This window comes from Clupea harengus, chromosome 9 (assembly GCF_900700415.2).
Source record: "Clupea harengus chromosome 9, Ch_v2.0.2, whole genome shotgun sequence".
Lineage (NCBI taxonomy): Eukaryota > Metazoa > Chordata > Actinopteri > Clupeiformes > Clupeidae > Clupea > Clupea harengus.
In genome coordinates, this window is record NC_045160.1 from 4720878 (window position 1) to 4743325 (window position 22448).

General features: G+C 45.2%; 1 protein-coding gene across 3 annotated transcripts in view; it reads right to left on the reverse strand.

Annotated features, from left to right (window-relative positions):
• Window positions 1-1021: 1021 nt before the first annotated feature.
• LOC105890603 (protein Atg16l2) overlaps window positions 1022-22448 on the reverse strand; it is a 28623-nt gene continuing 7196 nt past the window's right edge. For 2 of the 3 annotated variants that reach the window (XM_031573136.2, XM_031573138.2), the window contains 11 exons: window positions 22355-22408; window positions 21864-21972; window positions 20055-20160; window positions 19325-19395; window positions 18730-18801; window positions 17924-18044; window positions 17499-17604; window positions 11369-11518; window positions 10266-10313; window positions 5997-6098; window positions 1022-3929 (listed from right to left, as the gene is read on the reverse strand). In XM_031573136.2, the coding sequence (XP_031428996.1) occupies window positions 3836-3929; window positions 5997-6098; window positions 10266-10313; window positions 11369-11518; window positions 17499-17604; window positions 17924-18044; window positions 18730-18801; window positions 19325-19395; window positions 20055-20160; window positions 21864-21972; window positions 22355-22408 (1033 nt within the window). In that variant the 3' untranslated portion in view covers window positions 1022-3835. The remainder of the gene's footprint in view (window positions 3930-5996; window positions 6099-10265; window positions 10314-11368; window positions 11519-17498; window positions 17605-17923; window positions 18045-18729; window positions 18802-19324; window positions 19396-20054; window positions 20161-21863; window positions 21973-22354; window positions 22409-22448) is intronic. The other variant, XM_031573137.2, reaches the window with a different exon arrangement.

A 22448-nucleotide genomic window follows, 5' to 3' on the forward strand; every position in this document is an offset into this window, starting at 1 on the left:
TGGGTAGAGCTTGCTGAAAGTCTTTCGGACGAGCAGTGGTTCTCAAGAGGAATTATCCAGGTTGGAGCGTGCAGATGATGCACAGGAATCCACAAGGCAGCAATCCTTCTTCTCCTCTCCTCACTGCTCTTCTCTACTGTGAGAGCCTATCCGTCTGAGTTACCACGCGCAGTGCCTGCGTCTCTCACTAACCCTCTGTCTCTCCCTCTCGCTCACTACCTCCCTCCCGTCTTTTCTCCCACTCTCTCTTTTCCCTCCCACCCACCCTCCCTGCTCGCTCCCTCTCTCTCTTCATTCTCACTACATCTTTGAGAGGATGTGGATGCCTTATAGACGGGTAGATGTAGATCTCAAACATAGCGATATCTTTGCCTACCAGATAAAGCTAAATGCCTCTGGACATATACAAGATTTCCATACTCTCCCAAAGCATCCCACAGCCATGAAGACAACAGAGAAGTACCAGTTTAAATTGCAGGATTTCAGCAGTTCCACCATATATATACATTGTCAGTCAATCAAAAAGAACGCACCTCCAAACCATATACATTGTGTCAACAGTAGCACATTCATAACAGCTGTGTTTCTGTGACTGCTTATAAGGCAAACAACACTTAAGAGTCTAGCATGAGATTTGCCATGCTGCCCTGATTTAGGGTTGGGAGGCTGCTAAGGTGTTGACATCACTGTAAGCAACGTCTGTGTGTGATTCAGGGCGTAGACAGCAGTGGACTGAGGACTGTAGATTACTCGAGGATCGCTGCTTCACTGATGTCTAGCCCCGAGGCCATTCCACAGTTGAGGAAACCTCATTGTTACTTACAGCCGGAAAAACAGAGTTCCAGAGTCGTTACTCTAACAGAGATGTGCTCATGCGTGATCCTCTGTGCTGCGTCATCTGAAGTGTGTCTGTGTGTTTAGTGGATATGCACGAGATCAGGGTCAGAGCTGGGTCAAAGTCTGATGATATCTGGGCATTTATGTGACCAAGAGATTATCAAGACATCCAACGCCCACAAAGTCAGATATATGTTTTATTTCTTGGAAACACAAATGGGTGCCAGACAATACATCCCTTGATAAAAAAACCCGTTGGTATCTCTTGTATTTCCCCCCAGAACAATACTACTAATTATATATAAAAAACCCATCAGGATAAATCATGGCAATGTTACATTATTACAGACAAACATGTAGCTTCATAAGAAGACATTTCAATTGCACAGCTAGTTTACATACACCTTTAAGTGACACAAACAAAAACATGCAAAACAAACAAACAAAGATGGGGTCGCACTTTAAATACATTATTAAGGACATAGTAACACACTGTAAGCAATAACACACACATTCTGTGTATGCACATAGATACGGTTGGAGTTCATATATGATTATTTAATCTAAGCTGTTCAACACTGATTTACATCAGTTTGTTGAACTGTAATCGTTGGTATAGTTACAATATAATAACTGCCATGCAATGTAAAGTGTCACCCCAAAATTCCTTCCTTTTATATTAAAACAGCAAAAACAGACAAAACTATTTTACAACACACAACTGACACCAAATTAACAAAGAACAACTTGTAGACAATTTCAAGTATACATTTACATATAGAGCCCTTCCAATTATAAACAACCAAAAGGTTGGAAAGATGAAGACAAAAAAAAGCTTTTTGACATCAACACATTTTCTCAGTATGGTAAACATATCTTAACTGATCTTTGTAATTCATTTCCCCATTTAACAGAAAACCCTGTTTTCAGAACAGACATTTTGGGTGTCTGAGGTCGTTCCTTACCCAGTAATGTGTTCACCTCTGACTCATCACATTTGCAGGTAACTGGTGGTGGAATGTATGCTGGGTAAAGCATGTATATTTAATGTGTTTGTCTGTATTTTACAACCAAATCCCTACCTCACTACCTATGCACCAGGCTGGTAGCTAGCAAATGTAGCTGCAGTATTCTCTATCTTGGAGCCACAGTAATACAGACTGTATCCTAACAACTTAAAAGACTGCCTTCATACACTGAATAGATAAATGCTTTTTAACCTGGCATGTGGAACAGTCTAGAGAGGAACATGAAAAACTAAAATGTCTTGAGCGCTGGCAGCTGCAACTAATGGCAAGCACCCTCTATCAGGGAGACCATGCTCAGACAAGAGGGAATTCATATTTAGACTAAAGAATGCCAGCTTGACCTGGGAAGGGCACACTTATGCTTGCACAGACGCATCAAACAATCTTTTCTGCTGACAACTGCACTTCTTTTACATGACTTGCATACAGTGCATAATGCTGCAAGTGACCTACTTCTCCTACAACCCATGCAGGCACTTCTATATTAAAGAAAGGGACAAGGTCATGTACAGAGGCACGAGCGCTAGTTCTGAGCTAAACTCCAGTTAACAGAAAGATGAGCACAAGAGGTAAATTATGCGCAGCGGCCAGACCTCAGCTTCTGCCCCCGGCCACGTGACCCATGCGGTTCAAAGTCCTGGGGGCTGATTAAAAGGAAGCAGGGTCCTTTTTAAATGTAAATGCCACGGCAGCTGACTTTGGGAGGGATCCGGCCCCTTGACGTGGCGCTTAGCTGCCGGATTAGCGCCAAATCTGGGCCGAATCCCTGCCAGTCAGTGGGGGGGGGGATCTGAAAACAGACAAGAGTCCTTGTGACTGCAGAGGGAAGAGAGAGAGAAGGGGGGAGAGAGGAGAGAGGGAAAATGACAATTAAGGAGATAAAGAGGCAGAGGCAGAGAGAGACAGCACTGAGCAAGTGCAACATTTCAGCTCATCACTTATTTCAGAACTGCCAACACAAATCTCCTTTTTCTCTCATGAAGAAAGACACAAAAACCTTGGCAGCATTTCAAAAGCACATAAACAAACGTCTACAAGGGTCCAAACACGCAGCATCAGACAGACTAACACATTTATTGTTTATTGAGATATAAGAGTTGTCCCCCATCAGACTAACACATGTATTCTTTATTAAGACATGGGTTTTCCCCCATTTCCAGTCCAGTTCCCCATTTCCAGTCCCCTTTTCATTTTTTTCCCTTTTTTGTTCTTCACAGAAAGCCAAAAACAAAAACCTCACAGTGGTGAATAAGCCCCCATGAGTATAAAGTGTCGCGTGAGTGATGTGGCTTCATATGCACTGTGGTTGATCCCACGCCGATCTGAAGAGGTGCTGAAAACAACATTTTAGTTTTACTACAGGTCCTTTTCGGGCAGAGAGACGTTTAGCCCTTGTTTTTCCCTTTTTTGTATCTATTGTTTTTTGTTTCTTTTTTTGTATCTTTTTTTGGATTTTTTTTCTTTTTTGAATGCTTTTCCCCTTCTGTCAGTAAAACTACTCCCTCTGTTCCCATGCCACACTCATTATGACATCACACATTCCCAGGAAGTGAGGAAGTGCTCTACTCAGCAGTGACCCAAGAGTGCACAAGTGCCTTTTATGCATACAGAAGGTCACAGAGTGACTTGTTCCTATTGGCATGAACACAAAACACTTCTGGGAGAAAATACTGCAACACATATGCCTGCTCAGACTCTTGAAAAGACACAAAAAATGTCCGTCTGTACCATCTGAGGCTTTGGAAGAAATACAAAACAGAGATTCCAGCCAAGCCGTAGTCAACCAACCAACTGCCGCAATCAATGTACTTGCTGCAACCCTGGAGTCAGCGTACACCAGGGATTCGGCATTTGTGTGTCTCAGTATACCCACAGGAGCGACAGAACTTGTTTAGTTTCCCTCAAGGTGCATTGTCGTCATGGTGATGCGAAAATGAACTTGGCGTCCCCCAATCCTGCCTCTGAGGCGCTTAGATGTCGCTCCACAGGACGGCACGGCGGCTCTTGTCCACGCTCACCACAAACTCCCCCGAAAGCGACCATGCCACTGCGTTGATGGAGGAGCTGTAGAGGGGACAGTGGAACACACACACACACACACACACACACGCACACGCACAAACACACACAAAGTGTTCCAGACACACACACACACACAGAGAATGTTCCAAACACACACAAGCACACCCACATAGACACACACCCCAAGTTAAAAACACACCAACACCAAGTAATGCAAAACACACACAGAAACACATTCTGACACACACACGCATTAACTGATGGCACATTGCCCACTGAAGCTACGCTTCACCAGTAGAGTAAGACAAAGAGAAGAAGGTGGAGTAGCAATCTGAGCATATTAGCTCAGGACCAAGACCACCACCCCCATCATCAGCTGACTCGGAGTTGGATATGGCACTGATCTGACCCTCAGCTTCTCTCTAGGCAGACAACCACACACACACACACACACACACACACACACACACACACACACACACACACACACAGCGAGAGTTTGGCATCAGGGGACAAACTCAGCCTGTTGAACAGCCCTCCCTGCCTCCCAGTGGACACAGATGAGAGCTAATGGCCTGAACACAGGAGCAGGGAGCCAGGAGAGGGGGAAGAGAGGAGAAAGGGTGGGGGGAGAGGAGAGAAAGGAGCAAAAGGAGAGAGGGAGGAGGAGAGAGAAAGAGAGAGGAGAGACAGAGAAGGGTGTCACACCCATTTATTAAACAATGGCCTTACTTTCTCACATGCTTACACTGATAAAACATGTACAACATTACAATTCTCTACACACAAAGCCTACATGCTCACATAAAAATACTAACCTCCCTATCACGCTTTAAAAAACATCTCCTCATTACTACTAATTTCACACAACACCCCCCCACAGAAAGGGAGAGAGGAGAGACAGAGAGAGAGAGAGAGAGAGAGAGAGAGAGAGAGGTGTGCAGGGGAGAGACAGGAGAGAGGAGAGAGGAGAGAGGTCAGAGGGTCTACTGGTCACCCATGAAGAATGCTGTTAAGAGCAGGACCACAAACATGATGGGAGCTGGCTGCAGAGAAAATGCCCCCCTGAAAAAATATATACAACAAAATCTGCAAGGACTAACATTTAAACTATGACAGCTACAATGACAGGTGTTGAGCTCCCTTGTTCAAAGGCCCTCAGGGAGAGACTATAGATCTACAGATCAATTGGTGGGGACTGACTTCTCTCAGGGCTATCTCATCAACCCATTCCAACAATGAACGATACAATACGATACTGTTTGATACAATACTGTGCAATATGATATAACACGTCATGAAACAATACGTTACAAAACTGTACCGTTCCTCACCAAGTAAGTTAACATTCACTAAGGCACAGGTTGTTTTTTCTTAGACATACACACACACACACACACCTCTACCCACACATACTACCTCAGAGCTCCTGTTGCGAACTTGCTGCCCTACAGGTGCTTGTTACCTTACCTATGCAGTGCTACATGAGGTAAATGTGATCTCTTTATTAGCTGTATTAAATGTGATCTCTTATTATCTAAGAATAATTGCACAAGCTTGAGTGGTAATAAGAGCACTTCATTTGACCTTCCTTCTAACGCCTGTGGTATTTTTCTCATTAGACATCCTATTAGTTCAGGTTCATGAAAAACACTAATTAGCAAATCCAGGTGGTTAGCGCACAACATCATATGACTTTGCTGCTTCCTGGACAAAGACTGCATGTGTCTCAAATGTATCCACACCACACCGGGCACATGCCTGCCCCAAGAGTGAGCTGCTATGTGGGCATGGATCCAGTTCTGACAAGAAAGACCATTTATGTTCCATTAGTAGCAGTATGAGGACTAGCAGCAGCAACAGTAGCAATCAGTAGTAAGTACAACATCAGTAGTAAGCAGATGGGGAAGGTGACGGGTGGCTCCTGCCCCTGTTCAGCTGACTGGGAAGCCCTGCGGATACTACTCAGTAGTTCTAGCAGTACCAGTGACAAAGCACTATATCAGACAGCAGCAGATTTAGTGATAGTAGTAGTTGACTTGAAATACTCTGAAAAGAAGAAGGATGTTTTGGCCTTCAGGGTGACTGCAGGGCATGTGGGTATCTCACCTGTGCATGCCAGGCAGGCGCTTCTCCAGGTTTCCGGAGTGGACATTCCAGATGTAGACGGCCCCATCTGCAGAACCAGCTGCCAGGTAGCTACCATCAGGACTGTATGGAGGATGAGAGAAGATGGGAGAGATTGACCCAGAGAGAAAATAAAAGACGTAATGAGCACAAAGAGAAGGATGGAGGGAAAAGGAAAAAAAGGAAAGAGAAATAGAGAGAGAGAGGTCACTCACTGTTCATGGTTTAACTGTGAACTTCCTCAATCTCAGCACACCTACTGAGACCATAAGTCCACCTCAACATCCTAATTCAGTGAAAACACACACAGTGGACAACCACACTACCACACTGCTGATCATGAAATGTTACCCCCAGGATGCTGTGCTCGTCTAAAGAGCGTCGTTTAGCACTGCCGACTCTGCAAGTACAGCAATCTAGACTATTCTCATTCGTAGCTCCACGTTGGTGGAACGAGCTGCCTAGCACTACCAGAGCAGGGGCGTCCCTCTCTCCCATTTGCAGTCCAATATCCCTACCGAGGGATATGGAGTTTTTGTAAGGGTATGTTTAGATTTGATTTAAATATATTTTTTTTTACTACATTCCTTTTACTCTCATGTTATTATTGCTGAGGTCTTCTAGAATATAATCATAAATGCCACTTTTGCCTCAATGTTTTTAACTAGGGGAAATATACAAAACAACAATAAATGTCAGACTACCTAAAAAAGGCTCGGACTCAGTAGGGTTAGGAAGCTCTTAAAGACCCAACTCTTCAGAGAGCACCTTCTTTCCTAACTTGCACTTCCTCTCCTTTCCTCTTCCTTTTTCTCCTTATCCTTCCTCTAATGCTATCTCCTCTAACTAGTACTTAAGCCGCACTTACAGTAGTTACATTCCTGCACTTTTTTATTTCTTATGTAAAATAGTATTTATTGTTAGACTATGTCTCTATTGCTCATAGCTTGATTGATCTCTCCTTTGTGCGTGGCTTTGGATAAAAGGGTCTGCTAAATGACTAAATGTAAATGTGATCAGAGTGTGCCTTGCTCTGAGCTCCAGACTCTGGGGAGTGGTGAGCTCAGTGTTGGGCATGTGTCGTGAGCGCTGTGGGACAGATTGAGCGCTGGGGTGTCAGTCTGGAAGGAGGTCAGGGGCAACAGATAGGGTAGGTGACGGGTGACGGGTGGCGCCTGTGTCTGTTCAGCTGACTTGGAAGCCCAGCGAATAAGACAGAGGGCCCGGCTCAGCCAGCATCACTGTCATCTCCTCTCTTTCTTTGCACTTCTCTATCCTTCCTTCTTCTTGCTTCGCTTCTCTTCCCATCCCCTCCCCATCTCTCTTCTCTCTCTCTCTCCTCTCTGTAGTTACAGGCCTATGAAGGAAAAAAATGTGGGGAACAAGAAATGGCATTCTGGTTTCCCACTGTTGCCGTGGCAACAGCTGAGTGTATGCTGCGGTTGGGGATCTAGACAGAGTGCGACGCACAAGGGGAAAAACACCCAGCATGTTCTATTTCATCTGCGATCATCCCTCTCTCCCTTTCTCTATCTCTCTCTCTCGTCACCGAGGTGTCTCAAGTTTCAGTTATGCTTCCTTATCTTTATTTTATTTTTGGTCATCTTTTTCTCTGATATATAAAGAATGGCAGTCAGTGCAAACAAACACTGGTGTCTGAAGTCTTCTTGCGTTGTTTTTCTGTGACCTTTAAAAAACTGAAGCTGAAACACCACTGAAAGCACTGAGCGGACTGAAATCAGACAGGTCGACACACAGGCATTTTAAGAATAATAGCAATAAAAAAGCCTTAAGACAGTTGACTTCACAGATGCCATGGCACCCTCCAACGGTCTGAACAAACCATCCATCACAATAGAAGGATTGCTGTTGTGGTGAGAGGTATGCTATTGCTACCTTAACCGACGACAGAGAATGATGACATAAACTAGGTCGGGTCAAACAGAAGAGAAGGTTCTCAAAAGAGGTGTTGTACTGAGGCCTAGCCGCATACCCCTCCCACCCAATGCTACCAAAGCCTCTCTACACTCCACACTAGCATTCCTGTCCATCGATAAAAAAAAAATGAACCCTTTTTCTATCTTTCTTTCTTTCTCCCTTTCTTTCATACACTTTCTTTTCTACATTCGCTCAGACTATATTCACACCTATCAGCTCTCTCCCAGAATTGATGTGGGACTGTCTGAATCGGGTATTTCTCACCCAATCAAACCAAACTGAGGTATTTCACAACCAATCAAGCGCTGCGATCTGCAGTATCAAAGAGTGGCCCAGTGGGCGGGCAGTCTACTGTGTGCTCCTGTGGGAGATGATGGAGGATTGCTTGATTATGACTGAATAGAGCAGCGCTACTTCCACCATGAACTCAATGGAATGGTTCATTTCCCATGATGCATTGGTGTAAGGCTGTCATGACAACATATAACTGGACTTGTGATGGAAAGGGAAAACAAAAGAAAAAGAAAGAAAGAAAAACAAAAACCGAACAAACAAAAATACAAGGTTAGCTGACCAGGGCAGAAATTTTGAGTATTTCACGGAGGCAAGATCAAGAGACAGAAATCCACCCCGGCTAAACTCCTGCATTAAATGAGCCACGGAGGGTCTCATCATCTACCCCAATGCCTCTGCAGCTCCCGCTCCTGCCTGCCCGCTCATTGTCCTGTTTTTAAGTGGTCATTAAAAAAGCAGCCATCTGCTTATCCAACCCCCAACAAGGCCAAACACACAAACACACACACAAACACACACACACACACACACACACACACACACACACACACACACACACACACACACACACACACACACACACACACAAACACACACAGAGACAGAGAGAGAGAGAGAGAGAGACAGAGAGAAACAGAGAGAGAGAGAAAGGCACAGCCTAGCAAAAAATCATGGCTACGATCAGCATTTGTGGTCACTGTATGACTGGTGAGATTGAGACAGAGATGCACTTTCTCCATTATGAAAACTTAAAGAAAGAGCTCACTATTATAACAATTTTTTAAATATAATACCAAATTTCCATTCAGTGAATACCATGCACAAACTCACTAAAGTACTTGGAGAGGGACAAACAGCGCCTCTGGCCAATCAGTTTGTCACAGCCTGCCATGACCTGAAAGACAGTGACCATCAACTGTTTGATCTTATGTGCCAGCCATGACCTTAGAGACAGTGACCATCTACTGTTTGATCTTATGTGTTGGATGTAGAATCTGAATTCCCACTTTCGTGTGTTCATGTTTGTGTGTTCCTTTCTAGTTCATTTCATTGTTAATATTTCCATTTCATTCCCAAACCCTGCTTTAACCGGTTTTTGTTTTCCTTTAATGTTACACCTTGCTTTGGTCATGCCAATAAAGCTACTTGAATTTGAATTTGAATTTGAGAGGCAGAAGAGGAGGAAGACAAAGCCTGTAGGTAATAGGACTAAAATATCCTAAAAGAGTTCCCACACTGCCAAGCTGAGAGGGCTGTTCAGCCATTGGATGAAACTCTTCACAGAGACTGGAGTGATTTGCCAATCACCTTCACTGCGTGGTGTCAGTCAGTCAGTCTGAGTGATTGGTGAGCATTCTAGAATGTTCACAAAGAATCACATGGAACACAGGCTGACATATTTGAGTGGGCCCCAAGAGGAACACCTGGGGATCCTTCTGGTAAACAATAAACAGACCCACTTAATCTTCCTTTCCCTTTCCTTACTAAAGTGTACTCATAAATAACACTCAGTTATTTGTTAGTAACATAACATAAGAAGAATCAACTCTTTGCCTAATCTTAACCATAACCCTAAATATGTTTTGTATCAATTTGCAGTCCACTAAAGTTAAGAAGTACCACTTAGTTAATGACGTACTTGATGAACAAGTTTCTTGTTGTATGACCTCTTGAGGAAGACCTAAACCATGAGGTAATAGTAGGGATAAATAACTAAATATTACTAAACATTACTATAACTAACTAATAACTAAAAAACTCTCCCTCATGAGACTGACAGATGATGTTTCCGGTCATAAGTTGCCATGGCAACCAGTGCCCAGTGATATCAAGGTGGTGTGTCATCATTAGCTGCAACCGTCATATCAGTGGACATGACAGTTACAACTATTGACTGTCACGATGAGCCATGACAGGATATGGCTTTAGGACAGCTTTATGTCAAGTTCCCGTCACTGTTATAGTGGCAGGTCAAAGTAAAGTGCTACCCAATAAAGAATGGAAGTCCCAAACACGCACCTGAAGATGGCCTTCGTGCTGTCACATCCACACTTGAAGCCATCAGCCCTAAAAGACAGAAGTTCAATCAATGAGGACCTCAAACATTAAATCATTTTAACAACAGTACAAAACATCACAGTAATATAAATGGACTATTTTCATGATTTGATGAAATAAATGAGTGTGTGTGTGTGTGTGTGTGTGTGTGTGTGTGTGTGTTTGCGCGATTCACAAAGGTAAGAATAAGCATGAAGAACAAATTAAATAATTGCTACACATCAATACCAGCCGAGCCCTAATATGGGAACCACACTCGCCAGTGCAGGGCGGCTCCACCAGGAAAATAAAAACGGTATGAAACAGCGTAATGGAAATGTTTACACACTTAATGAAGCATGTCCATAGCGCGTCGGTGATATATGTTCCAGTTGTTAAGGCGCCTGGAGGCACACACTTGTTTGTCTGGCTATGCTGGTGTGTAGTAAGGAGAATAGTAATATTCTCTAGATACTATCTGCATTGCCTTCACGTTTTTTAACAATGAGGCGCAACGAAAAGAAAAGAAGGCAGTAAGGAAGGAAGGAAGGGAGGGAAAATATGTTTCATTGCTCCATTGTCCGAAGAAGGTTAAGCAAAAACAGAGTCACGTTCATTCGAGAGAGAGATCACATTCGCATTACTGTATTCCACACATTACAGTATATTGTTATAATTGTTTTATCTTATTCTCAGTTATTGTTGTGAATGTCTTATTGTGAGTAATTTGTAAATTAGACTTCATCATAGCTATGTATATACATGAAAAACAGGTTATATATGGTGTTTGGTTTCGGCTATCTGCAGTAATTACCTTTTGTAATGTATACAGGGCCACTAATGTATAGTGTTTATATGTATATGCATCTGTGTGTGGAACGGTGTAAATATGCATGATATGTACATGTAGATGTGTGTGAGTGTGCTAGTATGCCTATGTATGTGTGTGTGTGTGTGTGTGTGAGTGTGCTAGTATCCCTATGTATGTGTGTGTGTGTGTGTGTGTGAGTGTGCTAGTATGCCTATGTATGTGTGTGTGTGTGTGTGTGTGTGCATGTGTGTGTGCATGTGTGTGTGTGGGTTACCTGAAGGAGATGCGTGCGTTGCTCATCCTGAGGTCCACTACCTGCAGGCTATCGTCTCTGGAGCAGCTGAGTAATTGCCGATGGTCTGGGCACATGTCCAGAGACGTCACCTTCCCCTGCAGGGGGAGCTCCTGAGTACAGCTGGCAGCCCTGGGACAGAAAGAGAGAGAGAGAGAGAGAGAGAGAGAGAGAGAGAGAGAGAGAGCAAGAGAGAGAGAGAGAGAGAGAGCGCGAGAGCGAGAGCGAGAGAGAGAGAGAGAGAGAGAGAGAGAGAGATCTGATTTAGTTTCTTGCTTGTTATACTTCCATCTAAAGAGAAACAGCAATCCTTCTATGGTGATGGATGGTTTGTTCAGACCGTTGGAGGGTGCCATGGTATCTGTGAAGTCAACTGTCTTAAGAGAGAGAGAGAGAGAGTTTGTGTGTTTATGTGTTTGAGTGAGTTTTCGAATGTGTGAGTGCATGAATGTGTTTGTGTTTGAAATGTATCAAGTGTTGGAGAGAATGAGTGGGAGAGAGAGTGAGACATGCTAAACACATGCCTGATTAGACAAGGGTCAAATTCAAACTCATGATTGATATATAATATACGATTGATACATGATTGACTCATATAGCACCGAATAAGATGGTTTCACAGTGAACTACACTGTTGACACAACCCTGATCGCTTGAAATTCTACGAAGGATAGATCTAAAGGCATCTGACAGTGCAAGGCCGCCGCTGTGTGTGTGTGTGTGTGTGTGTGTGTACGTGTGTGTGCGTGGTGGGTGTTCGTTAACTGTATTGATTTCCTGACGCTCTTTCCCTCCACGACTCCAATGATCAGCTGGGAGCGGCGAGAGGCTTAGACAGAGCACATATCAGATCAGTGTCACTTTAACATACAACCCCGACCCTTGGGTTCTGCCATGTTTCATCTCTATACAAAGGCGAACAAGGAACCACACACATACATATAATCTCTCTCTCTCTCACACACACACACACACACACACACACACACACACACACACACACACACACACACACACACACACACACACACACACACACACACACACACACAAACACATGCATGCATGCATGAAGAAATGCACACACCCACACTTTGTAGGTCTCTCCCTCTCTCTCACTCACTCCCCCAAAGATCCAACAGCTACACAAATGAACACAAGGAAAGAGGAACAGTAATGTCATAAGAGAGAAAATCCCCATCACCCAGGGACGAGGCCAGAGACAATTATGTGGGCTGCCTGTTGCTAGGCGACAGGGTGAGTGGGAGCAGCAGCGAGGAGCCGAGATCGGCGGCGGAGGAGGCACGTGGGGCGGCCGTCGAGGGTGGTGGCGTGGCGTCGGCTGAATGACGGGTGTCAAGGATGACTAAATCACAGCTTACGTTCCCGTATCCCTACGCTCAGAGAAGAGCGGAGACCAGGGAATTGTGTGTGTGTTCATTTGTAATGCTACGCGAGAGAGGAGAGATGAGACGCACACACACACACACACACACACACACACACACTCACAAATACTGACACACACACTCAATCATAGACATCTAGGGTGCTTCACAAGCTCAGTGATGCACACTCACACAGAGATCCACACACACACACACACACACACACACACACACACACACACACACACACACACACACACACACACACACACAGGAGAGAGTGTATGTGAATGGCTGTATTTCATCTCTCCAAACATGCGACTGATTGCAGAAAAGTGCACATTTAAAATGCCTGTCAGTAATGATGACACAATGACACACACTCACACACAAACACACATTTACAAGGCAGAAGCTCACACAGGCACACACAAGCACACGTAATATGAGCGAGGGCGGGGGCTGCTGGGTATGGATATCATGTGTGCTTCTGATGCTAAGCACGATAGGTGGGATGAGACACACTCACATGAAGCCATAGAAACACAGATCATGGGGCATAGTGATGCTTCAAAGACACCCCACTGCCTCAGATACTCAGAGAAAAAACACCAACAAGTGCATTCCCTCAGACAGTGAGGACACACAGACACAGGTGCATCCACACACACACGCATGCACGCACAGACAAACCCAGGTGCGCACCCACAGAAACAAAAACTGCCAAACCCACTCATGCGCACACACACACACACACACACACACACACACACACTCAGCGATGTGTTCTATAACATATGCTCGGTTAGGTCCTACTGTGGACTCAAACCTTGAGCATGGAGTGCAGCCGAGTGGAGAAGCCTGGGAGGGGAGCGCAGCTGTCCCGCCGTCCTCAGCGTCACCCCCCCCCCCCCCCCCCCCCCCCCCCCCTACTAAGCCACATCTGGCCCATGGTAAACACAGCAGTGGCAGCACGCCTCTCATAGCAACATCACTCCAGGGCCGTCAATCACAGGCATCACCACTCCAGAGTTAATGAGACATCAGACGCCCGAGCTGTTACCAGTCTCACACACACACACACACACTTGCACGCATACATACATATGCCACACACAGACAGACAGACACGTATGTATGTGTGTGTGTGTGTGTGTGTGTGTGTGTGTGTGTGTGGTCTGACATCAGCTACGTTCACAGAGACATACACACTCATATTGGCTCTCTGATATGAGGTTCAGTGACAACTGTCATATAAACACTATGTGACATCTCTATCGATGACCCAATCGCAAACACACTGTCATTAGAACATGACTGTTGTGATACAGAAATAGTCACCATCACACATATTTATACACACACCCACACCCACACACACACACACACACACACACACACACACACACACACACACACACCCACACACACACACACACACACCCACACCCACACCCACACCCACACCCACACACACCAGGGTTTCTGTGAGCCGTTAATGTCTTTGTCTGGTAAAAATGTAACAAATTGAAAACTGGTGAAATTACCAGTCAAAATGGCAGATGTCTTTAAAAAGGATATACATTTTAACCAAAACAAATAAATCAGTAACGAAACTATATTTTATTGATAATATCTTATTTTATTGATTACCGTGAGTCACAAAATCCACCCACTTCTATTCCTATTGTACGGGGAGAACACAGGTTCAATCCAATCATCCAATCCAAAGCCTTCACCACATCCGCAGTACTGGCAATGAATAGAAAATCTAGTTTAGACTGTCATACACATCGTGGTGATTAGCTAATCAAATTGTTCCATTTCTACGAAGAGGGTGTAATCTCTCAGAAACATCAGCGGCTCTCTGGGTGTGTTTGATAGCCTATAAGCTGACGGTAAATGCCAGCAGCCTTGAGAAGGGTAAGTAGGCTCATCCACTTCACAGGGGCAGTTCTCCTCTCCCAAACCATGTTGTGCTGATGTTGACAAATTACCATTTATATGATTTCTCTCATCTCATAGTGCAATTACTTCAGTGATATTCTTGTGAGGTAGTTTATAACCTTCCAGCAGAGGTTATGCAAGAAATGTGGTTTCAGAACAAACTAGCTAGCAACAGTAAACAATGCGCTTCTGTTGTCATTTTCATCTTGAAATGCTTGAAAACTGTGTGCGTCCTTACGTTTTTTTCTTCAGTTTTACAGCTTTAATTCTTGAGTTTCACGTCTATGGTTGGTAAGCAGGACCGTTTTTGATTGTATCAAATTAGAAGAAGGTGAGGTGCCAAGCATGATGCTGTGAAGCTGCAGTTGCAGCCTACACTATGGACAGGTACGATTTGGACATGATCTATTCTTTTCCTTTTGTCAACCTAGGTGTGCACTCGGCCACATTATGTATGTGTGTTCGGAACATAGATTCTTATTGAAACGTGTGCCAGTAAGTTTCGGGTTTGCCCGGTAAAATAAATTCTTTCCGGACACCAGCCGGCAAAAACTCTGATACACACACACACACACACACACACACACACACACACACACACACACACACACACACACCTGCGGCAATGTAGTGCTTTTAGGTCAGAGCACCAGGCTGTGGTCGTGACTGGGTGAGGGAAAGCTGGACGGGGGGGGGGAGGCAGATGAGTTCTGGCCCCCCCAGGCTTCTGCCCCAGCTGTGCTTAATTATTCTGATTTTAAACAGCCAGCGCTGATGGGAGGAAAGCATGCCATTCTCATCTGTCCTCCACTCATGCTCTCTCACACACACGCACGCACGCACACACACACACAGACACTTACTGAGAGACAGCCTCACAGCCAGACAGACACAGACACAAACAAACACACAAACATGCATAAACACAGACACGCACCCCCACACACACAAGCACCCATGATGTTTAAATAAACACACGATACATTCTCCTTCGCACGCGACCTTTTTCGACCTTTTGAATATTCATGAATTGAGCATTTTCCCTTCTCTGTCTAAATAAGCTCTCTATTCATCATTTCAAACTCTCTCTTTCAAACACACACACTCTCTCTTTCTCTCTCTCTCACACCCACACACACACTGTACGGATACAGTCATATGCTCCCAGACAAATGATGGGCCCGCAGTGAATGGGCGTCTTGAAATGATGCATCGCTGTCTTTTGTCTCTAGATCTGTGAGGCTCCACGGTGGCGGTAGCGGAGGAGGAGGAGATATAAATACCCCCATTGGGGTGATTCATCTCTGTTCGAGAGACCCACACAAGACGCGGACGCACCGCTCAGACGTGGCGCGAGCGTGACATGACGTGACGAGAGAGGACCGGACACATGCCACAGGACGACGGCGGAGCACTATCCAGTTTCTGAAGACGGAACATTTTTGTGGAAATAAACACGTAGGATTTCCAGAAATAAAATAAAAAATGAACAGCTTTCACAGGACTGAAAGCCATGCCACCTGGTATGGGACAGTCCCCAAGCCTACTGCGATGGCCAAGATGACCCATGTGGTTCGGGAGTGCATGTGACAGGGAGTCATGGTGTGCCGTGACGACAGCGGACAGGACACCTGCCACACGATGACGGTGGAGCGATGTCCTGTTTGTGACGGCAAACGACGTAGTGGAAATTCCCTTTTAATGAGCACATAGGGCTTCCGGAAATAAAATGTACAGCTTTCGCAGGACTGAAGGCCATGCCAACTGATGAGGTCCGTCCACAAGACCGTGTTCTGACCAAAGAAATACAGACTGCTGCCTCGACAGAGACAGAACGTGTTTGCTTGTTGTTTGGAACCGAACGTGATGAACAGTGAAAGTAGACACAGGCTTGTCATTCCACATTGTTTCACGGTCTGTGATGATAGGGGGGCTGTCATGATTTCCGAGTACATTCATATATTCCTGACAGGGCAATTTCCTCCAGAAAGAAAATCAGAATGACATTTATTCATTTAGCTGATGTCATTTACAGAAAGTCACTGACAGCATGGGGAAGCAATCTACAGCACGGATAATGATGAGATTTTGGTTATGGCTCAAATGAGTATCTTTCATTATTTGATCACTGATTGAGTTTTACTGATTAAACTTCAGTCTGTTTGATCTCTTGACTAAATAACTACGTCCTAGGGCCATCCACTGTGACAGGCTCTGTCATTATATTTGGACATGTCTACATGTTTTGATCATCACACAGAAGGCAGTTAGACACCATCAGGATTCATCTCAGCAGTAAATGTTAATCAACTGACCTTGCCTAACTGCTACAGTAAGGTCCTTAAACTCAAGGGCCATCATTCTAAAGGCTGCTCATGGAGCTCACATCATTAATCAGTGATCAATCACACTGATCCTTGAGATCTGGGACAAAACATGTCCGCCATATAAAACACAGTTTTTGGGAATTAAAATGCTCAAAATATTATTCAAACAAATAACTGAAAGACTAACCAGGGCAATGTTAGCACAACAGTATATGACCTCCTGATGTTTCATAAACATCCCATAACTCTAAAGTTGAATAGTCACGGAGCATTCAAAATGATCAAATATATACCTGTTCTGCAAGTTACATTGGAAGAAACCGTGTGGAAAGTGAATACATGTAAAAGTGTGTTGCAAAATGTAGGTAAGTAGCATCAATCTGCTTTAAGTGTCTCTCTGGGCTAATGGTGTTAGCTGCCGTCCCAATAAGGATAGAGGGTCCGCGTTACCTGCTGTCCCAGAAGCGGACCTTGTTGTCGTAATGACCACTGACGATGAAGTACTCCGAGCAGACCACATCACTGCAGTAGGATAGCACCTCAATGGTCTGAATGCCTGTCACAGAGGAACAGGGAGAGGTGGAGACAGGGAAATTGAGTTGATCAATATTAAACAGAAATCATTTGAGAACTTGCGAGGAAGAAACACACACACACACACACACACACACACACACACCTTCATACACACACCTTCATACACACAGTGTATGTCCAAGTTTGTCTTCAAATGTATGAATGCATGGCTTCTGTGTATGTGTATGAATGTGTTTTGACAGTATAGATATGTGTACGAATGTAATTGTGTGTAGGAATGTGTGTGTGTGTGTCTGTGTGTGTGTGTGTGTGAGTGTGTGTGACTTTGCCGCACTCACATGCTGCCCGCTGCAGGTCCCACACCTTCACTGTGCGGTCGGCACTGCCAGTCACCACCTGCCGCTGGCTGCACCTGAACTTGGCCGCCGTCACCTTACGCGAGTGGCCCGTCAGAGTGAACTGAAACAGCCGACATCACTTCCTGTTAACCTCTGACCTTTAACATGAGGGTGGGTAGGCTTATGGTGGCACCACGAGTAAACACACTTCTAGTTTAAATATCAACATGAACACGTGTCAATGTCATGTTCACATATCCTCTACATGCATAAAGCAGTGAAAACTGATGACCTTGTGAGAATGAATAATTAAACCCATAAATCCATATTTGAGATTTTGACAGAGAACACTTTCACTCTCTGAGCTTCCCTGCTACTGTCGCCTATCTCTTTCCTAAATTCCTGTGCCTTGTTTAAATCATGGCCCCCTCTGTTTAAACTGGGGCCGTCGTGCCACGACTGACGTGCACTTAGCTTTGGGCCTCATGACAGCGGATGTTTCTTTCAGCACAGGGCTCTGCTTTCCATCAGACAATGCCTCCTGCTGGAGGCTTCCTGCTGGGAGCGTTGAGTGTGTGTGTGTGTGTGTGTGTGTGTGTGTGTGTGTATGTGTGTGTGTGAGTGGGGGGGGGGTGTCTGTGTCCCTTGTTTAAAGGGACACCCCCTCCCCCCATTAGGTGGTGACGTACATGCTCACCGATGTCTTGCGGTGACGGTGAATTCAGAATATCACAGATGATGAGAGGATGGGCGAAAGAAAGGAAAGGAAAAAAATAAACTGAACGTGAAAAGCTATGCTCTGTTACCTTGGGAACACAATCATCCAGCTTCCAAAAGAGGGCCGATTTGTCGTATGATGCAGCCAGAATCCTGGTGCCCTGAGGGAGGAGAGAAAGAGAGGGAGAAAGAAAGAAAGAGAGAGAGAGAGAAAGAAAGAAAGAAAGAAAGAAAGAAAGAAAGAGAGAGAAAGGGGTGAGGGAGAGAAACAGAGGTGAGAGACAGTGGAGGGACAAACAGAACAAAGAGAGAGTGAAGACGTTGATAAAGAGAAACAGAAAGGCATGACAGAGAGAAGTGAAGTGAAGGGGATGAAGGCAAGAGTGGAGGAAGCAGGGGAGGGAAAAAAAGAAAAGAAAAAGAAAAGAATGCACAGCGGGGCCTGGATCTCTCCCATCAGACACTCCACAGATCCTCCAGGAATAATAAGAGCACCTCCACACCCCTCGTCAGCATACACAAGTGGCTTCCCACATAACCCAGACAGGGCAATCACAGCCAGCGCTATGACAGACAGACATGGTGAACCTGGCCTGCAATCCGGGTTCTGGGCCAAGAGCAACAGAGAGTCCTTGAGCTGATTCATAATTAAGGTAGAACAAGTGACGCAGCTTTCTCCCTTACCGTCGGGTCAAACTCGATGCTTGTGATGCCCTCGTTGCTGCCATCTAGTGTTCCCCTGTGGTGCAGCATGCCTGGACAGAGGTGAAAATGAAGCATGAAGGGGTTTGAACTGGCATCACAACTGGCTTCACAACGTGCCTGTCACATACTCGTATAGTGCTTCTGTGTTCATAATCAGATCAGGTGGCAGAAGTACACAAAAATGTACGCTAATTCTTGTATTATTGCTAAAATCTTATAATACCTTTAGCACAGTCCCAGGCCAAGTACAAAGGTTATGACACAGTTACTGCATTCCTTGTCATCTTATCTAATCAACAGAAGAACATCTTGAACAGGTCTGATAGGGTGTAATGTAGGGCACATATGATATGGAGCAGGTGAGGAGGCCTCTGGGAGCAGGTTGACCCCTGCTGGTGTGAGGCTGCAGTCACAGGACCATGACAAACAGATAGAGAGAGAAAACGATAAAGGACAATAGAGAAATGAATATGCTGAAACACAGACAGCCACTAGTGAGAGAGCAGAGAGGAAGAAAAAAAAGAAGATAATCAATCAAAAGAGATTAAAAATGAACAAGAGATGAGATGTGTAGGCAAGAAAGAAAGAAAGAAAGAAAGAAAGAAAGGGAAAAGAAAAAAGCATGCATAAGAGAGCGAATGAGAGGAGAGCCGTAAAAGGCCCATCTAGGGCGCTGGCATGTCTAATGGGCATCTCCTGCACTGGGTACCTGCTGTGATGTCCCAGAGCTTGATGACCCGGTCTGTGCCACCTGTGGCCAGCAAGTTGGTACAGGCGCTGAAACGAACCGCGTTGATGCTCAACTCATGGGCGTCCTGTACAGAGACAGAGGAAGGGATCAAACAGTGGCGGTCATGAACCCACAAAGCCCATATCTGACCACTCGGAATATGATCATTCACTATTCTAACCTAGCACATGTAACAGACTTAGACACAAGCCCACAGAGTACCTATACAGAATGCCCCAGCCACAAAACATCACAACCATTCTTGGACTGAAGGATCATCATTACAACGGTTAATGGTGTGGTTTCTTGGTTAATGTACCTACACTTGAGTGCAATCCTGGGACAGTGTACCCATCATTCCCACCCAGCTTTTCTCTTTTCTTTCCCTTCCTTCGCTTTTCAAACACAACCCAACGCAACGCAACGCAACCCAACGCAACGCAACGCAACGCAACGCAACGCAACGCAACGCAATCTGAATATGTAGGTAGTTACTGACATCCTCAGAAATGTCATGCACCCATAGCAAGATCACACAATTGTTTCTTCAAAGCGTGCACCGCACATTGGACTGGAAGGCTGATGTGGTGCATGTGTAGTGACAGCTCCCTACGCTGGGAATAGACACAGGACTCACTGCACAACTAGTGAGAGACATATCGCTGCATTGAAATTACATCTAGAAGTCTTTCATCTTTTACCATCTGGCAAGCACAACACAAACGGACAAGCGTGACAATACCCGGTTAAAAAAGCAGAAATGAAAAAAATAAATAAATAAATTGAAAATGAAAAAAAAAAAGACTGTCACTTCCTGCTTGTGTGGGCTCCCATCAAAACCCTATGCGATGACAAACTATGCAAATCAGGCCATCTGACTCCTTCCCTTTTTAGGAAGTATATCACCACACTGCCCCCATGCACATTATGTGGGCGTTGGGTGTGATGGGGAAGGTGGTCGTTGGTGTGTGTGTGTGTGTGTGTGTGTGTGTGTGTGTGTGTGTGTGTGTGGTGACGGTTGGGGTGGGGGGACATAGAATCAGGCTAGTTCCCCTTCTGACTGCTGCGCTCTCCATTCAGATGAAAATGGCCCTGGATGTCTCTCGGCGACGGAGCAGAGCAGAACGGGCCACACAGAAGCGCTCTGTTAGCCGCTCACAGACGCCCTCTTTGTGCCTCGCCCCGGAGCCCACGCTCAGGCTCAACCGCTAGCTTCCTGCGGCCACCGTGCGTGGGCTGGGATTGAGGGGTATGGGGGAGGGTCACTTTATCAGCTACAGTGACAACGGGGTCCTTCTTAGTTCCTCCCGAGATACCCGATGATGTCTTCTGGCCTTAATGACCAGGAAATGGACTTTCAAACCTAAGGAAGTAGTTCTTGTCATGCGCACTTCTCAGAAAAAGGTGAGGGGCTACAGAATCACAACAGCAAAGACTGGCCAGGTTTTTTTAATGGAAGAAAAATGTATGTTGACGGATTATTGGACTATATAAGTCTACTTTGTGTGTGGCTGGAACCGGAACCCTTGAGTCTTCATCATAACAGGTGGCAAAGCCCACAAGCCACTCCACTTCCATTCATTGAGATGAAGAACCTACTCGGACAGACTTCTGTATGTGGGCTTTACTACATATTGTTACGACGGGCAACTGCATCATTGATGTATACATGAGGATGATGATGATTTATGATGACTGTTGATAATGATGATGATATTGATAATAATGACAGTGACGGCACTGAGGGCTTGTGTCTTGTGTGTTGGCATAGCGCTGGCTAGTTCTCACCAGCGAGTGTTTGGCTACTGCAGGGACTCTGGCAGCCAGGCAGATCCCCACAGGAGAGTACATGTCCTCCTCCAGACAACACACCGAGTTCCCTCTCCTCTTCTTCCTACTGAACACACAGACACAGACACACGCGCGCACACACACACACGCACACACCCACGCACACACACACAGGCAGTGCCATCAGGACAAGGACCAATCTTTATGGTCTATTACACTAAACCTACAAGCTAATCTTGACTCATAGTGTGAGGGGTGTTTTTTATTACCAATTGGACTTATAGGGCAAGGACCGATCTTCATGACTGACTGCAGTATGTAAGGGTCTGTTAAACTTACAGGAGAGAATATTTAACCAACCATGAGCCACACCAAGCTCCTTTCCAGTAAGTGTGTAAGTGTCAGAGAGGCTGGGAGAGTTCTAGAAAGGTGACTGAGATTATGAAGAGCCGGGAGAGGAAAGGGAAATGATGTAACGAGGCACTCACTCGAAGAGATCTCTGATGGAGCTAAGGATCCTGGGGGACGTGGCAGATGCTGACCTGAAAATTAATGAACACGTTAAATTATTCATCCTTTAAT